Source organism: Falco biarmicus, chromosome 4 (genome assembly GCF_023638135.1).
Source record: "Falco biarmicus isolate bFalBia1 chromosome 4, bFalBia1.pri, whole genome shotgun sequence".
NCBI classification, from domain to species: domain Eukaryota; kingdom Metazoa; phylum Chordata; class Aves; order Falconiformes; family Falconidae; genus Falco; species Falco biarmicus.
The window spans coordinates 44903401-44925034 of NC_079291.1; the positions used below are offsets into that span (position 1 = coordinate 44903401).

The window sequence follows — 21634 nt, forward strand, 5'->3', positions numbered from 1 at the left end:
ACGAATGATTTACCACACTTCAACTTACCTCATGCTAATGTCCATAAGTGTGAATACGTACAAGGTAATACAGGCCAACTCCTTCATCAGCGGTTAAGATAATTCAGACTACCTCGCTCTTGTAACAGGTTACAACATACAGACAGTTACTCAGGTGTCACTGAAACACCCTGAAGTTGCTGGTGTGATCCAGGCCCTTCAGTGACAATGTTTTAGGGTTTGTTTTCAGTGCAGCATGTTTAATCAATAATAACGAAGAGACTTGCCTAGAAACTTTTAGTTACTTTGTAATCTAGAGTACCATAAATGCCTGTCATCTTTCAAGAGCATGCACATTCAGAAAAATCGACATGTTCAGGGTTTACCTCAAAAAACATGACTGCAAAACACAGGTGGACATTGAGAATAAGCTGTTTTCAAAAATCAGACATATTTGTTTTCCCACTCTCCTAAAAAGCAACAGGCGGAAAAAAAACCAACAAACCTTTGAAGGCCTTCACCACCCCCGGGATTGAAGGAATATATGCTCAGACCAGTGGGAAAGAAAGAGGCCCCCCTAGTCAGGAAGGTTGACTGCTGCAGTTAGATGTGTAGATGTGGTGTGGGCTCCCACATACCTAACGGAGGGTTTACAAAGTGTCTCTGCCGAGGACTCCTTTACCTTACAGACTATCAGAGTTTCACACCTTGCACAGCACATAGGTAAGAGTTTTGTGTCCTCCCTGCAGCTGGCCAGCAAGTTTTGTTCAAATTATTATACTTTAGACAGTGGCATTTGTCCAGCCCAGAAAGTCATTCTACAGCAGTTTGTTCCTTGAGAAAATACAACTGAAAAATGATTTAGGAGAAAAGAAAACTTAAATGTGCCCAAATAGGACTGGGCTCCTAATGGCTTGTAAAAGAAGGGGACACTGGAGTGCATGAGACAGTTTGAATTACAAATCACTGCGTCTTGTCACCATACACAAAAGAATGGTAACATCAACTTTCCAAAGCCTACCTGCTTCATCTTAAGATAGGATAATTTTTAATGAACGATTCTTAGTGAAGAGCTCCAAGGAACCTCTGATTTCTAAACCAAATAGCTAATTATTCACAACCAGTGAATATACTTCTGTCCTTACTCCAAAACTGGTCCTAACCTTAGACGAGTCATCTTCTCCCTGTTGTTCTTTCTGTCTTCTGGCTCTTCTCTCCAACACCCCACTTCCAACGGCACTGACTCAGCACGAGAAGGCTGAGAGCTCTGGACCGATGGCAGCACTCTGCTATGTGGAAGCCCTCAAGAGACAAACCATTGCCTGAAATGTACAGTAGTTCTCCAATAAATTTTTTAAGGTTTTGCCTAAGTAAACTACACTCTATCTTGATTTTTTTGTTTGTTTGTTATTTGCATCTGGGACAACAGTAGCTTCTTCCTCAAGACACCTTACTAGATGACTGAGCCTTTTCGGTAACCGCAGATCAAAATGTTTCACTGAAAGGGCTACAGCACTAAGAAAAGGTGGACTCTTTTGTCAGCTTCACTCTCAAATAAAACAGCAGCCCACTAAGATCTGATTGCAAAACCATGATAGTCTCATATTGAGAATTCATGCAATCTGTATCTGCAGACAGAAAGAAAATGGGGGGGCGGGGGGAAGCTGGAACATCTTTTCTGTTAGAGAGACAATTGGATAAGGAAAATGCAGTTCATCCGGAATCGCATCCAAAGTATTATTTGCCAAGCATACTTCAATCCCTCAATACAATTACAAATCAACCTTAATTTAGTTGATTAACAAACAAGGGTAAGATGTTTTAGCATGATCAGATGACCACTAGTTCCACAAGTATGTGATGAAATTATACCACACTAAGGTTTTGGAAAGAGGTCAAAGTTCTTTCAATTATATAGTTTGTGTCTTCCCGATGTAGTTTATGCACCACATTTAAGAACAGCATAATGCAACATGAAAACCATCTCTGATTTACAGTACTGCTCTAGGGTGTTTCAGTGAGCCCAGTGGCTTGGAAGTACTGAAGTACTTTGACAAGTTTCTTCCCATTCCTCTTGTAGTAGGAGGATGAAAGCCTTGGGAAAAGGGCTGGTTGCCACAAAATCCGCTTCAGCCAGCCTTCAGCTGGCAGGAATTCTGGACAGTTTCAACTAAAATATTTTTACATAGCTTTTTAAATGGCACAAATTAGAAAGTTGAAACATATAACGGAACATTCACCTTTTTTAAATGTTACTTTTGTTTGAAATTTGGAATCTTGAAGCTGAAGCCAAAGGACTCCTTCCCCTCCTCTTCCCCCCTCCCCGCAATGATATGTTGAGCTCAGACTAGCTTTAAAGCTAAATTTAAGCTATTGAGTTATTATGACTTATTTTGTAATGTGGAAAAAGCACCAGTGCCTGCTCTGTATTCTCACTGAATCCTCCCAAAATTGTTAGATAGACATGTACAAAGAAAAAAAGTGTAAGCAATACTTGGACAGAACCGAGAAAGTGTATCTTTAGACTTACTCAAACTTTTCTGTTTCATTAAACACATTAATGTACTTTAAGTCAATATTTTCCCAAATTTTTATATATATATTTATTTTGACTTTAAAATGAAACCAGTATTTTAGTAGCTGATGTTTAACCAGATAAAAGCATACACTACATAAACCCTTTATGTCAAATCCAATGAGCCATTTTTAAAACCTTAATATTCATGCTTTTCTCATGCAGAGTAAGAACATTTGTATGCAGATTACCCCCAAAAGCAAAGTGGACACAGTAGTTCCAGGGAAAAGAAGCTGAAAGAAAGGAAGAAAATTTTCTTTTGTAACCAATTGCTCACCTAGATAGGATCCACTGTTGTGGCCAGCACATTCAGCATCTTCTGGACGAAGGGTAAAAGCATACAGAATAAGAGCCAAGAAATAAAGCAGAATAATTAGAAGCCCAGCAAAAAATACAGAAGAAATTACTTAAAAAATGACAACTGTACAAAGCATAGCATTAAAAAGCCTTCAATAAGCCATTTTCTTAAAAACATAAAACAACATTTATTGTTTTATATTTTAGCTGGAGATATTTTGAAATTTTGCAGCATGCACACTGATCCTTTTACCTTTTCAAGCAAAAATTGTGACGACAGCAAACATTCTAAAAAGAATTCTAACACTGTATTCACACTTTATCAGTTAATAGAAAATATGATGCCACTTAAAAGAAAACAAAATGTATTTGATGTAAATCAAGCTTTTTTCATAAATTATAAATTATCAGACTTTAGCTTTAAGTTTTGGCTCACTGGATTAGACAGAAAGGTTTTTGATCAAAAACACATCCTCTCATTTGATATGGAATGGCTATAATGTATATTTTTATATGCCAGAGGCCCTTTGATCAAAAATATGAGCTACAATTTCTAATGCCTTTATAAACAAAGGCCTCTTAAGTTAAAGATAAAAAAAATACAAGAGATCAGCTGCTATTACTTTAACATATGCTGCACGCATAACAGTTACCAACTACACTCATAGGGAAAACAGTAAAGACGACACTGCATCGATGAACTTTCTACCATCTCAGAGCAATACTTTGTCAGCATTAATTACAAATATGAGACCTCTCATGGCCAGGTAATTAAGTTGGAACCATCACTTTCCAACCCAGCCCACCAAAGTTTTGCTAGTATGACACTACTTTTCTGTGTCTTCCAGAAGTTCAAGAGAAAAAAAGCAGTTTAAAACAACAGTTCTAATTACTGATCTTTACATGAAGCAACTAGGAACATTCTGGTATTTTTATCTCCTTTAAAAGATGATTCAATGTATCGGGTGGCAATATAAAAGCATTATAAGTACAACATCTCTTAGAAACGCTGGACTATATTCAATTTAATTCTAAACACATGTTCTCTAAATAAAATTATTGGGCTATGCAGGGAAACTTTTGTACATGTACCTTCAATTTCCTCTGAGAAGCACAAAGGAAAAATAGGAAAGGAAATCATTAAATGGAGCGAAAACATAACTTAAGAAAGAAAAGTTAAATCGAAGAAGAAAAATGCACCTACCACACTCAACCGCTTCCTCATCTTAGAACAGCCAAAAAAACAAAGTATTATTGTTTAATACTTCATAAATAGGAAAAATTTAGCTATGTAAGCTACTCTAAAATCCTCTTGATAGCACCTATTATATTGAGCCATATACCAACATACCGGTACTGAGTTTAACTGACATGTTTAACTACACTCAGTTCGAAAAGAACCTAAAAAGACATTGAAATATTATGTGCACTTTAAATTTCCTATACGAGATTCTTCCACTGTTTATTTGGTAGCAATGACCTTACCCAGCTGACATGGAAGATCTCTTTGTTATTAAAGGCAAAGTTTGTTAATTCCATTTAATCAGACTTAACCTAGAATTTCTAAGAATCACTTACCATGAACATGATCTCAGTATTTTTCTGCACTTACAGTAATAGCTGCTACTGCCCTTGGGGCTGGGTTTTGGAAAGGTTTTTTGCTTTTTTTTTTTTTTTTTTTTTTAATGTCTATAGTTGTAGCTGCAAAAATACTGAAAGAATTTATATACCCTTGTCATATTTTTGCTGTCACTATCCTAATATAATAGATCTACCTAACACTTTCTGCTTACCTATAGTAAGTCAATAATTTTCTGCGTCCTTGACAGTGGATAACATACACTTTCACAATCATCTTTGGGCTTTTACGTAAAAGCAAGATAAATAGAATGAATTTTTATTCACAAAGATACTGTATACTAAGGTCTAGATGTATTATAGATATTAGATATTTATTATAGATATCTAGACATTTTACAATCTACATCTCATTCAAATTTCCTTTGGAATCTGGATAAGTATGCCCCAAATATAAAATATAAATATATAAAAAATATAAAATAAAAAATATTTCAAAGAGTTTCCATGAAGCATGTCTTTCCTTGGAATGTGAAGAAATTACTCAAGAGATATTTTACAATCTTTTATGTGTAACTGATGTACCAAAGGCTAGGTTCCAAAGAGCTTTTCTCATCTCGTGTCATGAAATGGATACAAGAGTCTTTTCTGCCCGGGGAAGAATACTGTTTTGCAGAATAATTTCTTGGTACCTTTTTTCTTGAGGACTTACATTTAAAAATACTAATTTGGAAGATTTCTCTAAATATTATTTAAAGTTTATTTATACACTCAAGGTGACCATACGGTTTTAGTAGGCTGGAAAGTCCTCTAAGGTGAGCACTGCTTGGCTGACCACATCTGGTGCCTTAAAAGAGTGCTGACGTCTTTGTGAGTTGAGAGTGAAAGCACTGGAGCCTTTTCCCTCTCCTGACCTTAAAAGCTCCCAGTTCTTGCAATGACAAACGCCCTGAAGCTGGACTTAGGATGGCAGGATGGCTTCCAGGTACTATTTATTTCTCCTTCTCCGTGCTGAGAGACCTCTTATATTTCCTGATATGTATGGCAAGTTCTCCTGCGTGTCCATTTGCGTGACCTTCAATAGGCTGCAATGTGTCTCCCAAAAATAAGTTACTAATGCTCAAAACAGGTTCACATCAATATATCTAAAAAGTCCCCTGAATTCAATAAAGTTATTTGACTTAACTAGTGACTCTCCCTTTTAAAGCGTTCCGTTTGGTATTTTGTCATTGGAAACAGACAAGTCCTCATTTATGAACAGGAAAGACTGGACCAGGAGAAAAAGAGGTCTGTACCTACCCACAGGTGTACGTTCACTCAGCTCTGACCACTGCAGACCTTCAGAGGGGATCTGCAAGTGTGGGAGATGGTAGAGCTACAGCAGCAGGGCTGAGTACAGCTGAAGGGAGCCCAGGTTTCTGGGCTGCTCCTGCTAGGAAAGGGAATGGTCTTATCCCTAAATCAAAGATGTTAGGATTCCCAGGTAAGCCAGCTGATCCCAGAGAGCACAAGCTAAAATGCCTACAAGCTGAGGTTTAATGCTGAGATAAAGTGGATCCTGAACTTTTTGTGTTTTGTTAAAAATCTCCTTTCTTAATGCTGCTCCTGGCTCTCTTGGGTTACTTCTAAGGTTGAAGATAATTGTCTGTAACGAAAAGATGTAGGAATTCAGTGGGCCTTCCCAGCTTAACGCCGCTATGAAACAGCCATCAGCGTGTAGCTCCCAATTTGAACTTCACCAGGAATTTCACCAGTGCTATTGCCTGTCCCTAGTAAAGCCAGAGGTTATTTGCCAGGAAACTTTGTATTGTGATCCACTGCTAATACAGCTCTGTGTGTCTGAAGCAGTTGTACGCTTGCAGCAGATATGTGCAGATGCATGTCTAAAGTTCCAGCATTCAGAGACGTGCAAAGCTGGGGTAGATCTCAGGCCAATACAGTTTCACTAAATTGAAGTGGGCGAGAAAGGAAATAGAGGTGTTTTATCTGGAAGGAACAAGTAAGAGACTGAAAGAGGACAGAGGATAAAGAGGAGGAAATCTGGTGGGAAGTAGGAAAATAAAAGCAGTGACAAAATGAAAAAAAAACCATAAGGAAACATGGAGCAAATAAAACACTGAGAAAACAAGGAATATGATCAAATAAATGTAGTGTGGTAAGAAGGGAGAGGAAGTTACAACAAAAATCGTCATGGAACAGGCTTATGAAACAACAACAAAGCAGTACCAAGACGTAAATGGGAAAAAAGAAATAGGAAACACAAGCACAATGGAAGCTTAGGAAGTAGGCGTTTTATTCATTTTAGAAAGATTTTGGTGTAGCCAATATGCTAAACTGTAACAATGCAAAACAGTATCACATAGGCTGTATTTTCATATCTATTTTACCTGAAATATATTGAGATTTCATTTTGGGGGTCTCACCTAAGTTATATTACTTAAGAAGCTCAAAACCAGTGCCACTCCAGGACCTTCCTCAACTCTTTGGAACAGTCCATCACCAGATTAAAATTTTTAGCTTTTGCTGACTATTTTTTTCAAACAAAATTTCCATCAAAGAATCTTACTTAAATGTTTCTCAGTCTAAAATTAGATCTAGCAGCATTCTTCTAGTTTCTTATGACAAGCAAGTTACATTATCCCTTAAGCCCTATTTCACTCTATTAAACATGAAATTGTGTTGTATAGTGATCTGCTTTACAGTGACTGTATTCAAACACTCCTGAATTTTTAGTGAACAGCCCCACATAACAATCAATATTTATACTGTTCTGCAGGTTTTTATCTGAGAGTTTTGTAGATGGAACAATACATATATGTTCATGCTATAGGAAATTTAATTCTCCCATAACATCATCAGGCAACAGTATCTCTACCAAGGTAATGTGGAAAATGAAGGAGGATAGTCTTGCGGTGAAGGACAGAGCAAGAGTTTATAAGATTCATTTCCACTTCTGTCTCATGTGACCTTGACTCAAATGTCATCCAGCTTCAGGTTTCCTTAATTTTTCAGTGATAGCAGGAAGTTAATATTTGTAAGGACAAGAGACCTCTGAACAAAGATGCTAAGGTGCTAATTTAACCCTATAGATCTGGTTTATTTTTTGCTTTTAACTACCTGCAGGTGGACAATCAAGTTTCAAATATTAACACAGAAAAATACTGAGAAGAAAGGCAGAGTTAAGATGGTGCAGCAATTATAGAAAGTCCTACTATACATTTATCCTAAATGTTTGGTGTTCAAATACAAGTGGTACAAAGCATTCATTCTTTTAGCCTGTTTAAATTCTTTTGTTGGCAGAACATGATCTTCAATTCACAAGACACTCATCTATGAATAAACTGGGTTACATCTTGTTTGAATGAACACCATTTGGCTGCAGTTAAGTATTTCCTCTTGCTTGTACAATGCCAATCACATATGGTAAATCAAAATTGAAAGTAAAATGGTTTTAAGCCCTAGAAAAACTATATGATGATGGCTTTGCCACAGTAAGTATTTACATTTAGCATTAAATATACAGAACAAATGTATTTTCATGGAAAAAGACAGCTCTGAACAGCTCTGTCATATATGCTACATACATATACATATTTATATATAACTATACATACAGGGTATGGATATACACAAACACATATGCATGCACTGCACAAGTTAACAGAAGTTGCAGGCTACACTAGCATAAAATATAAAGTTACCAGTAATTTTCATACCAGAGACAACACATATATAACGTAAGAATAAACACAGTAACCACTGTGAAAGCAAAGTTATGCTGAAGGAATATAATGTCTTGGCCGATCACGGTAGTTTATAGTAAATGCAGAACAGTAAGTTATTTTGTTGTTATTCAAAGAAATTTACTTTTTTTCCTCCTCAAAAAAACCACACGTGATCACTGTTTTATCTACAATTCAAAGTAAACTATAAATGCAAGAATGACCATGCTTGCTGGCAATGACTATTACAGTCAGAGCATCCGTAGTCTTTGTATTCAAGTTAACAGTCAGGGAGCTGTTAAAAAAATTCTTCCCTGTACTGAGTCTCATGTCACTGCTAATTAGCCAAGATGCAGCGACAGGAGAACTCACAGAGCCAACTTTGGCTACAAAGTTGGACCCAAGCTAAGGTGACCACCTAAAGCCAGGAATATTAAGTATTATTGAGGGATACCAGTGAGCAGGTTTCTGTGGAGCTGGCAATCAGCGGTGGCTCACAAGCTCAGACACACCAAGGCTGACTGCATACAGCCAGGCACCTCTGCTGTACCTCCCTCTGCATCCCACAGAGCTGCCTCACACCCCACAGGAGGTATGCTGCACGTTTGCCATCCCAGCAGGTGAGGAGTTAGTCCTGCTCACGCAGTCTCATGCATCTCTGTTCCTTAACTTTCATTCCATTTTCCTATTTTCTTTTCTGCACTGCTTTTTCTTATCATTTCCCCCCCCCCCCAGTATAATTTTCCCATAGTATTAACGCATAACACTGCCTTGTGCTGAAAAAGTCATTGCTGTTAAGTACCGAGAAAAATGCTAAAAATGCTTGAGATGTTTGATATCCCTCCATCATTTCTGCACTATCCCAGAGCCTGGGAAGTAACATTATCAATCTTATCAGTGGGTCAGCACATCTAACAGCCACTTATCTCACGCTTTTAAAACATCAATTATTAATGTTTAATATATTGAGGTTTTCTACCAATAACAACAGCACAGGTCAGGGTTCCTATTAGTAATTTTTGCATTCACCATTTCAAAAACTTTAGGAAAATCAAATATGTTAGTGTTTGGTTTAAATGGAATCAAGAAATAATTGAACTATAGTGCAAACAGTGACTATTGTAATGCTCTTCCATAATACTGTTAATTGTGTTAATCTAATAACTTCAAAGCCCATCCCCTGTGGGGTTTTGCCTAATGGGGTTTATGGGTAGCTTTGTCCATCTGTTCTTCCACTGCCCTTGTTGCAAAACTTTCTCCTTTTCTTCATCCTCAATACAAAATTTCACCTCCCTGCTTTTCCCTTTATTTGTTTATTCCTACTTTTTCTGCATCTTTCTCTCAATATAAAACCACCTCTTGTCAGCATAGGCTCCGCCTATACTACCAGCTTCCTTCAGCCTTATTTTCAGATACCATCGAACTATGCACCTTCTCCATTTGCAAATGAAAGTGCTATTTCACTTACCTTCAATATCGAGCTTACACTGTTTTACCCCCTCCTCCAGTGTACACGTGACACGTTAAAGGTTTTTCACTTTGACTGGTGCAATGTGAGAATGATTCTGTTTTGTCTTTTAAGAAAATGGCTAAATGCTGGGAGAGGCATGTGTATGGATCTCCCACAAAGCTAAAGTATTTACTTGTACTTATATTCACTTTACACATAGACACAATGAAACAGTTGACTTGGCTATTAAAGTCAAACTAAGAATTGGCGTTTCCATTATAAACTGATTCTTTAATAATTTAGAACTAGGTTGGATTTCTGTTTTTTTCAGTGCAAATGCTTCTTGCTGGAAAAGTTCTGTGGAAAGTATCCTCTACTCTCTTTCCTCAATATACGTATATGTACAAGCATCACCAAAAAAGCCCACTTCTATTTTGCTTCGAATTTTATGATATGTGTACAAATTAAAAACTACACAACATGCATTACTATGCTGAAAAGAGTAAAAAATTCAAAATGGGAAATAGAAAGGTTTCCCAAAAGTAATCCAATCTAGCTCCTTGCAGGTTTTGAAAACTCATTTAATTAGCAAAGCAAATCCTGATGGATATTAATATTACAGTAAATACAGTAAATATAGTTACTGGCTAGAGAGCTCCTTTTCTAGACAAATACAACAGTCCTTCCCAGTTCCTGAACTGGCTTGAGAGGGGAAAAAATAAGTTGTAGGATACTTCTTGTATGTCATATAGTTTTGACTAATTTTTAGATTAATTTTCAAGCAGGACACTACCACCCTGGAAGCTCACCTAAGAAACCAGAGCTGACTCACATTTTCTGAGTATACAAGAAAATAGAATATTTCTCCTTGGTTCTCCCTATTAAAAACAAAGGCATGTACCCAGGTTTCTTCATCATTACAAAACGTGGGATCTGTGGAATGAGTTGACTGAACAGAGCAGGCCAACATTCAGTGCTACTTACCGTATCTCAAGAAAGCTTCCTAGTGCAACTCCCAGCCCTGTCAGGAAAGGGACTTTCATTAGCAGCTCTGTTGAAGTCAACAGGTTTTTCTCTTTGGGATGGTGTAAGAATATCAGCTGGCAAATTGCCCTTTCCCTCCAAACTACTAAGGAAATTCAGGTCATATGATTGGATGGGATCAACTGCAATAGCAAGCAACCTCTCAATATACAGCTACTTCAGAAAGATCTACAGAACATTTCCCTGCACAATTGCCCTTCCAAACATTGGAGAACCCTGTATCAAGCTGAAAGCCTACAGAATCAGATGTAATCAAGCATGAACAATTTCCCACCTCCTTACACGGGAACTTGTTAAGTACAACTTTAGAGGACAATAATCAGTGGGCCATACCCCACAATACAGAAAAGGGCTCCAAAAAATCCAGTTTTTTGTTCTCTGTGTCACCCTTCCTTACATGTTTCCGATCCTGGCAGTATGCTATTTGTTCAGCTGAGCAACACATGATTTTCCACATCTCCCAGTTTTGGCAAGCTGATGGTTCAGCACAAATACAAATACAGCCTTCACATCTCACAGCTTCACTGCTGTGCTTGGGAACACGAACAAGCAGCCTAACTTTAGAAAGATCACAAGGGCACAGAGTTTCCCAGCTTATGTGGAATCTTCTTGAAAATCCAGGTAAGTGGAAGGTTTTCCTGAGAGCAACTCAAGCAACACCCTAGTCACAACACTTTTTCTATAGCTGAATTCTGGTCCTTAAAATGCCTCCTCTATAAAGGATCTGATTTCCCTCCCAGTGCTAAAAAAAAAAATGTTTCATTTTTGAATGAAGGGATGAGCCTCTACTCAGAACAGCACTTCCCCTCTTCCCATGGAAATCTGGCAGATGTAGCAGCAGATTGTCCTAAGAAACGAGGAAGAGAGAAAATGACAAACCTAAGTTAGTCTGCAGTCTTTTCTCCTTCAAGAGGCACCACTGCCTTCTAGATGGTATTTAGCTGGATCTTGCTTTGTTTAAAGCAAGTCTAAAAGAGAACAGTAATGGGCATACTGCTTGACCCTGAGGCTCTTTCATGTTTTAAAGGAAAGGGAAAAGCCCTTGTTTAAGCTAGTTAAGGCAAAGTCAGTGGAAACAGCAGAGGCAACAATAGTAGACATCATACTGTAGGTCTTCTTTGGGTTGTAATTTTGGCAGTTCCCAATCAAGTTCAGGCTGCCTATTTGGAAGGGTGAAATGCATCTTGTAAAACCTTTCACTTGAAGGTCACTAAAAAGATGCAGTCCATTACAAAAGGAATCATGCAGTGTTGCTGCAGCAGCTGATTTACCTCTTCAAAAGCACCAGTGCCACCTTAATTGAAGGCTCTTGTTGAAGGGTATTATCCAGATTCAAGAACAGTGGACAGACAGAAATAGCTATACCCTGGGATCAGACACTTTTCCAAAACTGGGGCAGAGCAACTTGACCTAGAACCTAGAAAAACAACAGATTTACTACAAGCTGGAGGAGCTTCTCTTTGTTTCTAAGATCTAAGTAAATTAGAAAAGCTATAGTGCAATCATTTAGTCTGTTATTATAATCACAAAGCTAATCGAGGGCTTTAGCATTAACAATAGCATTAGGGCACACAATCAAATAGTGAAATGGAATGAAAGATAGAAAATGCAGATTATTAGGAAAGTAACAGTAACTGTCAAACTTCAGAACACAAAAGCTATAGCAAGGAGTTAGGAAAATTGCAATAGAAACCTTGGTGTTTTAAAGTTAAAAGCATTTAGTTTTGCACTTAGTGTGCCAGCATCCACTGTTTGCCATAGTATCCATATTTTTTGTTTTAATGTTAGAGAATGAAAGACGGTTGGGAATTTTAAACAACTTTCTGAGTATTTCTAGTTGAAGTCACAAACATGTTTGTATTTGAGATTTAGATCCTACTGAAGCGTGATAGTTTCTCACATTGCACTCACTTTCTTATGAGTCTGTACAACTGAAAGAAATAACAGGTCAAGTAAAATATGCAATAATACTTAAAACAGATGTTGATGTAAATTCCAGTGGAAAGAAAATATTTGTTTCAATGTATGCACTTTGTTAGCTTATTTTTCTTATACTGTCCAACTACTGTATTTAAAAGCAGAGACTAAGAATGAATTTGTTTAGAAAACAGTAAGAAGCGGTACTGTGAAAGTCTGTCAAATAACTGAATGTTCTCACTTTTAAAAATTTATGCTGCTTCATAGGAGACAAACCCCCGCCAACTATATGGGGGAGAGAAGGGGAGACTATCTGACCTTTTATCTCACTCTCAATATGAATTTCACTGTATTGATGCAGTCCAAATGATATAAATTCTTGAGCCAATTCTGTACTATTTCAACAGGACAAGAATGCTCTTCAACCTTTGAAATATTATATATCAAAACATCAATTGGTGCTTCAAAAACAAAGTCAGAGGGCTGGAAAAACTTGTTAGCTGCTTTTAAAGCTTCTGATTTCAGCTCTTACATTTATTTTCTTATTGATAAAATGTGATCAAGAAATTATCATGCCCAAGAGAAATGCATCCTGTAGTCACAGGGCTGAAACAAACTGCTTTTTTATAAGGTTAGAGATCTGGAGTATGATTTCTGTTCCAGATTAACAGACTTACATGATTTTCTGTTGGAAATTTTCAGTGGCTGAATCTGTACTTCTGGTCTTCTTAGTGCAAATCTCCTATAAAATGGGAGGTGGTAGGAGAAAGACACAAACTCCTCAGTTTTCACTGCAAGTTTGGGATTAATAAACACTTAACATCATGAGACTATACTGCAAAATATCCAGAAATTTTTATAAGAAATTAACTTAAAACAATGCAATCTATTCACAATCTAAAAAAATTAAATCCTCAGCCTCAAATTTTTGTAAGCTCTCCAAAACCTGCTGCAGTTCTTATTCCTGCATAGTACATCAGTCTGAACAGAGATACTGATGTGCTGTTTTCCATATGTTTTTTCTTTCAAACTGGATCAGTGTTATCCTATCAGTTTTTGTCATTATTAATTGTAGCCAGACAAATAAGGAAACCCAAAGTATTATAGCAACAGGTTTACAAGTTCAGTTGTCTTGCTGCAAATGCAGGTTTATCATACCCATGCAATCTATAAGCATTACATATGACAACTATGCTAACTTAACAACTCGGCAAAACGTGTCTATTCTTAATACAAAAAATAATGAAACTATGCTTCTCAGTAGCTCACCTCTCCTGGAAATGCTTTGAAGGGATCAAGCCTGCTCTGGGATTGGCATCACCTTCATGTTTGGCCTGCCACCAGGTTGCATCATCCTGGCTCATGATCTGAAGGATATCTCCTTTTCTGAAAGCAAGTCCAGCTTCTTTACAAGGAATTGCTTTATCCTCCTTAGGATCATAGTCAAATAGGGCTCTGATAAACATCTGAAACAAACGTGTTTTATCTTTAGAATCAAATTAGAGGTAATCCAAAGGTATGCCCCTTTTCAGCTTTTACTATTCAAAACCATTGAACTAGATGTAAAGCAATAAATATTTACTGTTGTAAAACACCCTTATGGATATCTGACATTGGAAGTTCATAAGGGAATGTTAAATTCATTCCTTCTGCAACGACAATCCCAGTGTAGTAAAGGTTCTATGATCCAAGGCAGACAGGATTTTGCAGGTGAATAGTGTGCCCATATGGGAAACAGAAGATACTTTTGAACCAAGGTGCTATCAAGTGTCTTCTACCCAGTGTATGACGGAAGAAAAGGAGTACTTGGAAGCAAGCCAGGTCCTCGCAGAAGATGGAAGATTACCTATGTCAACTTCACAGCCGTAGAGTTAGGGCTTAAGAAACATGTTACAACCACTTGTAAATCCAGCGTATGAGTACTGAAGCGTACAGTGCACTGCACATCGTTACATTAGAAAAACCGATCTGGAGGCATAAATCACATTCTTGGTTCTGTCATCCAAGCAAACAACATACATACTCAGCGTAACAGTTAATGCAATAGCTTCTGAAATCATCTTGCCTACCTTGCCTTCCTTCACTGGCATTTCTTCCTTCACACTAGGTATAATTTTAAATGTAATTGCTCCTTGAGACTGAGCCTGGTGAACATTTGAAAAGAAAATGCACTGAGAATTAAGCTGTAAATTTCAAAGAAATCTTAAAAGACAAAAGAAATTTAAACTAATTTTAAAATATTAAAATATAATTAATCTATACTCTCCCAAGCATGATCCGTGGAGTCTGACAGCCTCACCATATCAAACTTTGCATTGCAAAGATTAAAATGTCCACTTGAAATATTTGTTTCACTGGTGGGCAGAGATGTACTGTTAAAAACTGCAACCTGCATATTGCAGTGGTCCCCCTCCTGCACTGAAAGCAGAGGCAAATGCTACAGCTAAAATGTACGCAATATTAGAAGCAACTGCTGGACTCCTGGCACAGTTTGGACATCCCTGGAAAAATCCAACTAACATTTCATTAAAAAAAAAAAAAATATAAAAAAAAAGATAGAAAAATTCAAACAGGCTTGTGCCATATTTATCATATAAAACTATTGGGGGGGGATTTATTCTTTTGGCAACTTTAAGAAACTAGAAAAGAAAAACATATTTGAATAGACTACGTGTACTAAATGGAAAAAAAGCCCTCGCTATAAATCTTAAAACAAGTTAGCCATCATCAACCACCTCATCCATTCATCTTTCTCTATATCCCACTTAAAGTGTGTCTGGCTGCTTTTTACTTATTAACCATAATATATTCCCACTGCCTCAGTGACATTTTGCTATTGAAGGAAGTGCTAATCAGCTGGAGCCTCTGCTACTATTGCATGCAGCCGACAAGTTTCATAAAACTAGCAGAGTGCAACAGACAGCCAACGATTTAAGCAAAATGGAAACAGGCCTGTCCACTACCAAGCGAGACATACTTCTGCTGGCATGTCTGTGATCCAAGAGCTCACTGTTTGACAAGCAGCAGCCAAGTTCTTATTTCACCAGCCGTAGGACTGGAATCAATAATTCTGTTACTTTTGAAACAAGCTCTAACTAGCTTTTGATGTTTATATTGTACCTCAAGGAGGTAAACGGGGAAATTGTTCACACCTTTTCCAGTGCTATTGTGTTTCTAGAGATTTTTAGATATTAATTTTTTGCAGGAAAATATGTTTCTGTAGGGAACACAAAACCATAAAGCTAGTATGAATATCAAGCAGGCTAACGCTTGAAATGAATCATCTCAGTTATTGAACCAAAACTGTGAGACAGCCACTCAATTCGGCAAGACAGCAAGGAATTTATGTCTATAGAAACGCCTACACCATGAACACAAAGCGCTGTCCTGACCCTCATTGGTTTCTTTGCTACAAAACTATTAACTACTTTCTGAAAAAGTCTAAATTACTTGATTTGCAATAGTACTCCATAAGTGAGTGATAAAACTTAGAGATTGTGTAGTTCAGAGGAGTGCAAACATAATCACATATATGGCTATATACTGCAAATCCATATAAAATATAATCTTAATATGCCAGTTATACAGTCTATCAAGTGCATGTATTATGAATTAATTTTCACATGGAGTTAACGGATTATTAATGAATACATTTAAAATAGTTTGAATTCAACAGATCATGGTGTGCCTTAAAAATTGCAGATTATGCACTGAGGTCTGCATCATTATGTGTCACATTTATAGCCATATGACTGTTACTAACTCTCTACAAGTAATCTGTAATTGCATATACATGTAAAGCACGGAAGATCATTCTTTAAGAGAAAGGAAATAGCGATCTGGAAATGATAACACTGGAAGAAGAGGCATTATTGCAGAATGTATTTTTTTCTAAGAAATGCACCAGAAATCGTAAGTCTAACTGCTTTTTCTAGACTCCCCTAAATTAATTTTCAAATTTTTTAGTATTTACCAAAATGTGTATTATTTCTTCAGGTTTTTTATCATCTACAGGAATCCCATTGACTTCCCTCAGTTCATCACCAACATGAATAAGACCTATAGAAGACAAAGAGGAGTTGTTAAACCGTAGCAATGTATTACACAAAAAAAGCCATTAACATTCAGCTTTTTCCCTCACGTTCATGTGCTTTAAGTTCTAACTTAAAAGCAGGACTATAAGGTGAACACAACAGCTACTGTCCTCACAGATAACTTTGAGATGGTCGGTTTACTCACCTCCCTTCCTTCCTTGTGAAAATTAGTACCATGTCTCTATGACTTTTCCAGACTTTTATGCAGATGTTTGAAAAACGTCTGTGCCAATTCTTTTTCTGCTCATACTACCTTCTTATTGCTACACAGCTGCAAGTACTGCAAAGATCACTTAGGCTGCGAGTGCTAATTTGTGGCACAAATGCTTGCTAATTTAACTATATATATCTAGATTTACTCCATTACCCCATCTAAGTGTGAAACACAGCTGTTCTAGAATCTCTTCAGGGAAAAGAGGCACTTTAGATTATAATTCAGGACCTCTTGCCTGAGTTCTTGCAGACTTTGAGCATCCCAACCTAAACAATGGCAGTCAAGTATGTGCTGGTATTTTGAGAATTACCAGCTGAAACTACAAATGGATGTCCTAATATAAAATAATGCAACCATCCTGAGTTCCTCCATCCGCAGGCTGTAACCTTGGCATATCCTACCATTTCTAAGTGGATTTCTTCAACTGGAAACAAACCATGCTATATCTAAAAAAAAAAACCCCAACCTTGTATCTGCTAACTCCAAGATATCTGGTTGCAACTGAATTGGGGAAAAAATTCAGCATGAATACTTTCATCACTTTGGAAAACTGTCCAGACCCCAAATATTTTTGTTTGTGATAGTGATGTATTTCATTTCCACAAAATATGCCATTTTATCTCATCTTGTTCCGAGTTCTAGAACTTTAATGGCTAGGGCCAAGCAGCACCACCTTACCACTTCTGTCTGCAGCTCCTCCACGCATTATCCTGGCCACCACAATTGCACCAGTATGTTCATCCCTTTTAATAGTAGCTCCCTTGGGTAAAAAAAAAACACCAACAGTTATTTGGTTAATCTCACCCTAAGTTTAATTCACTACAGTAAATAACGTTTGCTATGTAAAACTGCAAAAAGTTGACACTGTATCAACATGTGAATAAGCCAGAAATTATATTTGCTTATGAGAGGAATATACAAATATACTGCTCTACCACCATCCTCTTAGAATGTGACGACTTTTCCTGTCAGAAGTAACTCATGCATTCTGTACACACACAGCTTTTTAAAAAAAGGACAAATGACTGAAAAAGTTTACTTTTCAACTTAAAGTTAACTGCAGCATACCTTACTTGAGTCTGCTGCTAAAACTGTACTAAACTACCACTGAAATTTGATAAATTGTTGCTTCTACATTACAACAGGCCACTACATACTATGGGTACAAAAAGTTTGTCTGTTTTTGATTGTTGCACTTTATGTTCAGAACTGCCTGTGGACCTGTGGATCATGATCTTGCTTTACGGTATAATCAGTAAACAAATAGGAATTTGAGAAATGCCCCTGCATGTCAGGACTCACCTGGAATACCCATGGGACAGCAGTGGAGAGGAGGGGAACATCTCCTGAGTTGGTCGCGACTGGTTTCGTACATTACACAAACATAGTGCAAAGCGTTTTGGTAAAATGACATCATGTAACTAAATTTCCAGCCAACAGCTGTCTAGTTGAGGAAAATGCCTTTGTAACTAGAACTGCAAGGGTGCACTGGAAAGAGCTACAAGGTGACGGGGCAGCAGCAGGCAGCAGCAACAAGTGAGAAGGGAAGGGATGCGGAGGCACCGAGCTGCTGCCCAGGCTGCGGTGCCAGCCCTCTCAGGCAGACGGGAAGGAGTGAGGAGGAAAGTGCTGGCCCTACTCTGGAAGACAATCCACTGAGTAACAAGGGGGATTTTAGCTATGTAAGTCAAACTGTATAATCACCTCCAAAAAGGTTATTTGATCCAGTATTTCTATAAAACAACAGGAGCAAAGCACCTCCTGGCCAACAGCTTTTTACGTGCACGATTACCTTGCCAGGTTAATGTCATTAGTTACCTCTGATAGCTCTAACTTTGTAATCAACAGAGGTGTTTAGGACTCTGGCAGGTAAGTCAATTTTCTGAAAACTCACGTATTTCTACTTAGTAAATGAACAGTATTACTTCATCTCTAAGTACAAGACAGTGCTACATGCACTGCCATCACTGGTTAAAATTTCCTTCCATCAGAGAAGTGTTTTTCTTGAAGTAAGGTACATAAGTATTTTATAAAATTCCTTGAATAAATAAACTGTTTTTATAGCTACCTTTTAACATTTGTTTAGATTAAACATGAACATCATATTTATCACCACTTCAATTTTTAAGTGTTTCATTAACATAGAGCTGAAATATGTACAAATGAATATCAGGGGTGACATTTTACTAAAGTTAACAATTTTACTGACTGTAAATAAACTTGTTTCCCTTTCCCTCTACCTCTAAGATAGAAATACAAGACATGATTAAATAAAATGGGAGATTAATTTATATTTTTTATATGCATGTTGCATTTATTGCAAATAGGGAAAAATTAAAGCACACTATTCTCTTTGGCTGAAACTTTAACAGTAGCCAGCACTCCACAGCAAAATTGATGTGCTGTATTTGTGCGTTTTATTTTACATCTTAAATTTATTAGTATGGATTCTATCATATGCAATGTAAGTCTGCAATCTGCCAGCCTTATTCTCATGTATTATTTATAATATATTTATATCAGTAAGCATTTGTTTATATTACAGTTTTGAATTAGTCTGAAAGTTTCAAAAAGATAAAGACTTAGCTGCAGCTAATCGCACTTTTAAAAACCTCACTGTTAAGACTTCTGTGCAAGAAGAACTGCAATACCATTAGGAACATATTAAAAGCATTAACCTCTCCAGCCTGTATCTCAATAATAAGTTCTGACCTTGCAGCAACAGCTATTAATTTGAAGTTTATTATTAATAACTGGAAAGTTACATCTGTTTTTCTGAAAAAAAAAAAAAAGCATCTTTTTTCTGAAAATATCAATCAAAAAGAAAAAAAGCTCCATTAGGATGCTCGAGCTAAATATAAATACAGGACATCTCCAGTATGTTTTCCATATAAAAGAGAGGCTCTCCTAATTAATCAGGGAAAAAACCTTGCAGAGAAAGGCTTTATGCCTTTTACCTAGAAGTCAACACTACTAAATGCCACTGAATACAAAAGGCAAGCGATGACTGACAGCCTGCCCCTGTGATCACCCAGCTATCCCTGCCCAGTGCTGATGTCTGAGAATGGGTACTTCACCTTGGTTTTAGACAGACCCTAGAAAAAAGCTTGTGTGTGACTGAAGACCAAAGTATTGGCCCAGACAGCATCTTGGAGTAACAATAAGGCTCTTGTCCAAGTGGAATAGTCACTTCATGCTCTATGCGGTTATCGCTAATGGCACAAAATGAATTTTCCTAGCAAATATTAGTGGATTTGGAAGATGCCCCAGTAAAGATAACAGGTAAATTGGAATCTTCAAACAAAGCACAAAATCAAGTTGGAGTCTACAGGGAAATTATTTAACCCAAGTTAGCTCACTCTCAATAACCCCTCCGTGGCAAGCTCAAAGTGAATGGGCAGGCCCGTGAAGAGCACTTCTTGAGTTTATGTATTTTTCCTGTGCCCATAGTACAGAAAGAAAAAAAGGGGTTCCTTAAATTCCCCTTCCCTCCCAATTTAGAACACTTAAGAAGAAATCATCAAACACAAGCGGATTTCTTTCTGAAAACCCGAAAAGTTGATCTTCTGAAAAAGCAGCTTCTCTTGTACTGCTGCCAGCACTGCTTAAACTATGAGGTATATATAATCTGGCAAGAATTTCTCCTTATGAGATGTTCAGCTCCAGTACTTTCAGTTACACGTGCAGTGCAGCTCCTCATTTAGAGCTTTAAAAATGGAAGAAGGTTAGACTGGACCTTGAGAGCTGGAAAATATTTTCAGTGTTGTGAGCCAAAAGTGTAAGTTACCCTAAATGAGACATATACAGATGTAATAGCATAGCTCAGTTTAAAATACTTTTAAAGGGAAAAATAAGGAGTTTGGGAGCCATATGGTGATCAGACTGAGAAAATGTTTAAAGGTATACCATGCAAAAGCACTAAAAATAATACAAGCTCCTTCAGCAAGGCTCTGTCACTGTTTTTTGGGTTGTTCTTTTTTTCTTTTCATTTTTAATGTAGCAACACTGATTGGTGAGCATCACCCAGGGTTTCACAGATGTGAGCTTTATTAGTTCATCCATTTATCTGCTGGGTCCAGAATATAAACATTATAATCCTTTAATTTTAAAGAAAGAAAGACCAGCCTGTAAAATAAATTACTAATAAGAGAGTTCGATAAATCAGTAATATTTTTGCATACCTTTCTGTTAAACAAAAGCACATGCAGATATTGAATGCAAATAAGTACTTCAATAAGCCTTATTTTAATTCATTCTCTATTGAAAATACGAATACCAGTTATCTGTCATAGAGTGAAAAGTTATTTAAAGGTTGATGCCCGCTTACATCAGACTATGCACACTAAAGCTGTCCCTGCACTCAAATTAATCCCACATATAAAACAGTTGGGTTCATTCACTAATAAGAACTAACCTGTGGGGACTCAGAGTAAGAGGCGAGCCAGTGTTGCAGATTCTGCATGGGCAGGGACATGTATACAACTCTCAAATCACCACAATTAATTTCACCCAAGTTCAGCTACGGAAATCAGGTATCTTGTTCAAACTAAGTGTCTAGGTTCCTCCTATAGGTAATGTAAAGAAATGGGCAGCTCTGGAGAAAGAATCATCCTTTCATTAAGGCAGGAATCTTAAGACAGCACAGTTCATTCTCTGGAGCTGCCTATTTTTCTCTTGGCTATAGATACAGCACAGATTAGTTTTCAAATGGCTAAATTTACGTGAAATGAATCTGTGTGACAAAGCAGCAACCATCTTAACATG

The 21634-nt window shown here is 37.2% G+C and overlaps 1 protein-coding gene across 4 annotated transcripts in view; it reads right to left on the minus strand.

Moving 5' to 3' along the window:
* Window positions 1-21634, minus strand: part of MPP7 (MAGUK p55 scaffold protein 7) — a 157636-nt gene that overhangs the window by 21828 nt on the left and 114174 nt on the right. For 3 of the 4 annotated variants that reach the window (XM_056336001.1, XM_056336002.1, XM_056336004.1), the window contains 6 exons: window positions 17549-17630; window positions 16536-16621; window positions 14632-14706; window positions 13832-14028; window positions 13240-13304; window positions 2832-2870 (listed from right to left, as the gene is read on the minus strand). In XM_056336001.1, coding sequence (XP_056191976.1) covers window positions 2832-2870; window positions 13240-13304; window positions 13832-14028; window positions 14632-14706; window positions 16536-16621; window positions 17549-17630 — 544 coding nt within the window. The remainder of the gene's footprint in view (window positions 1-2831; window positions 2871-13239; window positions 13305-13831; window positions 14029-14631; window positions 14707-16535; window positions 16622-17548; window positions 17631-21634) is intronic. The other variant, XM_056336003.1, reaches the window with a different exon arrangement.